Source organism: Pteropus alecto, unplaced genomic scaffold (assembly GCF_000325575.1).
Source record: "Pteropus alecto unplaced genomic scaffold, ASM32557v1 scaffold44, whole genome shotgun sequence".
Lineage (NCBI taxonomy): Eukaryota > Metazoa > Chordata > Mammalia > Chiroptera > Pteropodidae > Pteropus > Pteropus alecto.
In genome coordinates, this window is record NW_006436812.1 from 7,132,705 (window position 1) to 7,136,686 (window position 3,982).

The following is a 3,982-nucleotide window of genomic DNA, read 5'->3' on the forward strand; positions in this document are numbered from 1 at the left end:
GCCTGGCGGAGCCCACCGAGGGGTTGCTGGCAAGACCCCGAGGCTAGTGTTGAGCCCTGAGGTCGGAGCAGGAGAAAGGGCCTCACCTCTCCAGAGCTTCTGCCCCATACTCGCCAACATGGCCGCCGACCTTATCCCAGGCGGCCTTGACGTTGCTCTTGTCGGTAGAAGAGAGCACCATGGTGGGTTCTTTCTGAGTCTGTGTAAGGACCAGAAGAGTGGTGCGCGGGGCGTGCATGGAACTTTTATGCCCGAGGCTCAAGGGGCACGCCCATCCAGGCCTCTCTCATTGGCTGGTGCAGTTCCAGAAGGTGCAGGGAAGGGTTTGTGACCAGAATAGTTGGGGCAGGCTTTTCTTCCAAGGCAGCCCTCACTCTATGGGTCTTGCGCAGGCCAAGATCCAGCTCTTAGGGTACCCTCTACTGCAGCTCCTGCGGTTCCCAGGTGCCCACACGTTTCTGAGCCACCCAAATCCACCGCATACCCTCTGTGCCTGGGCCAAGGGAAGCTTTGAGGTGTCTGTTTGCTGGTCCGGGAGCAGGGCACAATTTTTCCTGAAATGAAACACGCTGCTTTCGCACAAGATTTTACCCATGACCGAAAGCTGTCAATTGTCCATGTAAACTGCACTTGAAGGATAATATGGGGTAAATCCTCCAACCCGTGATGGGCAGGCCTCCTGGTAGATCGTGGGGAGCTTGCTTAGCCAAGGTCAGGGCTAGTCTCCAGCATGCCCCTCAGACTTAGGTGCCCACTATCCTGATGGGTTTCGTACTCTCCCTGCACAGATTTGGAACTGTCAGCCCAGGAGCTGTTCTCATTCTGTGTCTGGAGAGCATCAGGGGCTGCTCCCAGCCTCCCATCCCGTTGTCTGCAAAGATTTGGAGTGGAGCGCTAAGGTTCTTGCCTCAAGCAGCAGAGGGGAGAAACTCAGGGGTGTGGGGAGAGCCTGAGGGATGGTGTGGGAAGAAAGCCTTTGCCAGAAAACCCACAGAGACTGAGACAGGGAGACTGGGGCTGGGGTGTGGAGTGGAGGTTGGGTGGACATGGTCCTACCAGACACTTACCCTTTATTATGATCTCGAATTATTTCAAAGCCCAACGAGGCTGTGTTTTTTTCCCCCCATGCATGCGTTAGGCTCATATCACACAGCTTGGTGATGTGAATGGAGTTGGAAACCTACTCAGTCTACTAGACTGTGGCTATTTAGGAGTTCCTCTGTACCCCCATCTCCCATCCCAGGAGATTCAGCAGAAGGGGCTAACTTGGCTCAGGGGAGGGTTTGCTGTGGACTGAATGTGGTGGTGGTGGGGAATGTGAGAGGAAGGAACAGAGATAAGAGTCCAAGGAGCCCTGGACCCTGAATTTTTGTTCGATTTCAGTCTAGGAAGTTGGCCCCTGGGCCTGGGTGCCTACGGCTTTCTGCAAAGGATGTTGAGATTCACGTCTCAGCTCCCAGTGCCAGGTGGGGATGGAGGGAGAATGAATGAATGAATGGAGTGAATGCTGACGTGCTTTGCCAACGGTATGGCACCGCTTGGTGCTGCTGGTGGGAGCCCAAGTCTTAGACGCCCAAGTCTTATCCAAGCACCCACTCTGCGCCACCACGTTCCCCCACCACAAGAGGGCAACTATGCTGCTCTAGCCTTTGTGTCCACATCCTGCCCAGGCCCCGGATTGTCAGCCCAGGAATCGTTCTCTTCGCAAGTCTGGAGAGTTCTCAGAGTCCGCTCCCCTCACATTTCCTTGTCGGCAAAGATTCCAGGAGGCTCCCTGTGGGACCCGGAGCTTCTCTGCCCAGCAACAATGACGTCAGCCTAAAGACCCAAAGACCACACACACTCAAGGGCTCGCCGTTTGAGGCCTGTTTATTGACATGCACAGACCTAGGCCCCCCCGCTCAGCGGTACTTCTCGGTCAGTACTATGGCCACGCCGGTCAGGAACTTATCCCACGCCGCCTGCATCTCCACCGTGAACTCGTCCTGCAGGTGGGAGGCTAGCACCACCTGGAAACACTGGATCAGCAGCTGCGGGAGAAGGGGCGGGTGAAAGGGTGGTTGGTTGCCTCCTCCAGTTTCTCCCAGAATCCCTAACCCTCCAACCCCCAGCTGTGCGCGCGACCCCTCCTGTGGCCGGGGCTGCCTCACTGGGAAGTTGGTAGGGTCCACTCGTAGCACGTGCGCATGCAGGTCGGCAAGCGGGCTCAGGGCCGCGCGCAGGTTGTCCATGTGCTGCACAGCCACTCCCACCGCCTCCAACATGCGTTGTCCGTGGCTCAGCAGGTGCACCTCGTCAGGGCAGGCGCCCAGGTGTTTGAAGTAGAGCGTGGTGCTGGGGTACACGGTGAAAAGCCTGTGGGAGCAGGTCAGTGGGGAGGGTGGGCGTGTGGGGATCCCTCTGGCACCTGTACCTCCCAGACACCTGAAAACCGTCGTGTGGCCTGCCCCATCGGGACTCAGGCCACAACCCCCTGTCTCCGCCTCCCTAGGGTCCTGGAGACCCCGCCCTACCCACCTGAGCAACAGCTCCGCCCCGAAGGGCGCCTCGTGTCCGGCGATCAGGTCCCAGACTTGCTCGATGTGGGCGCGCTCCTGAGCGTTGAGCATCGCGCTGGCGTGGCGTGCTCTGGGGGCCGCGCCCGCCGCCTGGGCCTCCTTATAGCTGCACCCCACCTCGGGCACCCCGCCCGATCTTATCTGCAGCAGCGCGAAGGGAACGCAGAGACCCTCGTCCTGCATGGGCAAACGTCGCCAGCCCAGGTCCCTACCACCGCGGAGGCCACGGTTTCCGGGGTCCTTGGGTTACTGACACAGATTCATGCCTCTGCGCGTGGGTGAATTTGCCGCAGACTTTGGGGGATCTGTAATGACTGGAGGGATAGGAAGAGCGCGCGCGCGCAGGAAGCTCTCTATTCCCCAAGGGGCCGGGAGGGCAGCCGCATCAGGGGTCCCCCCATAGCCGGAGCTATGACATCAGGCTTTAAAGAAAAGACCCCTGAGTCCCTACCCGCACCTAACATGCTGAGTGAAGCGACGAACTTTGGGTGACTTGGAAAGAGGGTGGGAGGAGCGAACGCACTCAGAGAAAACGGCGTGGGCGGACCTGGGGCTGCTCTGCTTCCTCTGGGCTGAGATTCTGGGATTCGCAGGAGCAAGGACCCTCCAAACGCTTTTGGAGTGGCCTTCAGGCCTGGGGTGATAACCGGGTCTCCCCCATTCTATCCCATATTTTATCCCCTCCGTCTCCCAATACTGAGGACGCAGGACCCAGCTTACTCCATCCTTATCTATTTATTGGGGAGTACCGGGATGAACTGTGGGAGAATTCGGAAGTAGAAGAGAGGTCGCGGCCTGTCCTCCGGGGTCCGGTGACTGCCCTCGGCGGTACTTCTCGGTCAGGACGTTGGATATGATGGACAGGAACTTGTCCCAGGCGGCGTGGGCGTCGGCCTTGAAGTCGGCGGGGAAGTGCAAGGCCACCGTGACCAGCAGACAATAGGACAGGAGCTGAGGGGTGGGAGGGCGACTCAGCGCGGGGCTCGGTGCTCCCTGGGTGGGGGTAAAGACTCTGCCCCTCTTGCACCCAGCCCCGCCTCGGTCCTGACCCGGCAGGGGCCCCGCCCCCGCGCCCACCTTGAAGTTGACGGGGTCCACGCGTACGACGTAGGCGTGCAGCTCGCTCAGCTTGAACAGGGCGCCGGCGATGTTGTCGATGCTCTTGACCGCGTCGCCCACGGCGGCCACCACCTTGGAACCGTGCAGGCGCAGCTGCGCCGAACCCGGGTGCAGGTCGAAGTGCGGGAAGTAGGTCTTGGTTTGTGGGTAGCTGGTGAAGAGCCTGCGGGAGAGGTGGTGGGGAGTGAGCTCCGGAGGAGGTAGGCCTGCCCACCTCCCCAACATCCCTCCCGCCCTTCTGGAGTTCGATCTTGCCATAGAGCCCTTGCAAGCTGAGCAGGTCTTCCTTCCCTCCAGACCCCTCC

General features: G+C 59.8%; 3 protein-coding genes across 4 annotated transcripts in view; all 3 read right to left on the bottom strand.

Moving 5' to 3' along the window:
* The window catches only part of LOC102880941 (hemoglobin subunit alpha-like), a 5,143-nt gene extending 4,927 nt beyond the window's left edge, over nt 1–216 (bottom strand). For both annotated transcript variants that reach the window (XM_006914040.1, XM_006914039.1), the window contains exon 1: nt 87–216. In XM_006914040.1, the coding sequence (XP_006914102.1) occupies nt 87–181 (95 nt within the window). In that variant the 5' untranslated portion in view covers nt 182–216. The remainder of the gene's footprint in view (nt 1–86) is intronic.
* Nucleotides 217–1,857: 1,641 nt separating this feature from the next.
* HBM (hemoglobin subunit mu) lies at nt 1,858–2,860 on the bottom strand. The gene is made up of 3 exons (XM_006914038.3): nt 2,518–2,860; nt 2,151–2,355; nt 1,858–2,030 (listed from the first exon to the last, which is right to left on the bottom strand). The coding sequence occupies exons 1-3, from the start codon at nt 2,739–2,741 to the stop codon at nt 1,902–1,904; spliced, it is 558 nt and encodes a 185-aa protein (XP_006914100.3). The 5' UTR covers nt 2,742–2,860; the 3' UTR covers nt 1,858–1,901.
* A 350-nt stretch (nt 2,861–3,210) lies between these two features.
* The window catches only part of LOC102880424 (hemoglobin subunit zeta), a 1,504-nt gene continuing 732 nt past the window's right edge, over nt 3,211–3,982 (bottom strand). Inside the window, exons 2-3 of the mRNA XM_025048449.1 lie at nt 3,636–3,840; nt 3,211–3,509 (exon numbers count right to left, since the gene is read on the bottom strand). Coding sequence (XP_024904217.1) covers nt 3,294–3,509; nt 3,636–3,840 — 421 coding nt within the window. The 3' untranslated portion in view covers nt 3,211–3,293. The remainder of the gene's footprint in view (nt 3,510–3,635; nt 3,841–3,982) is intronic.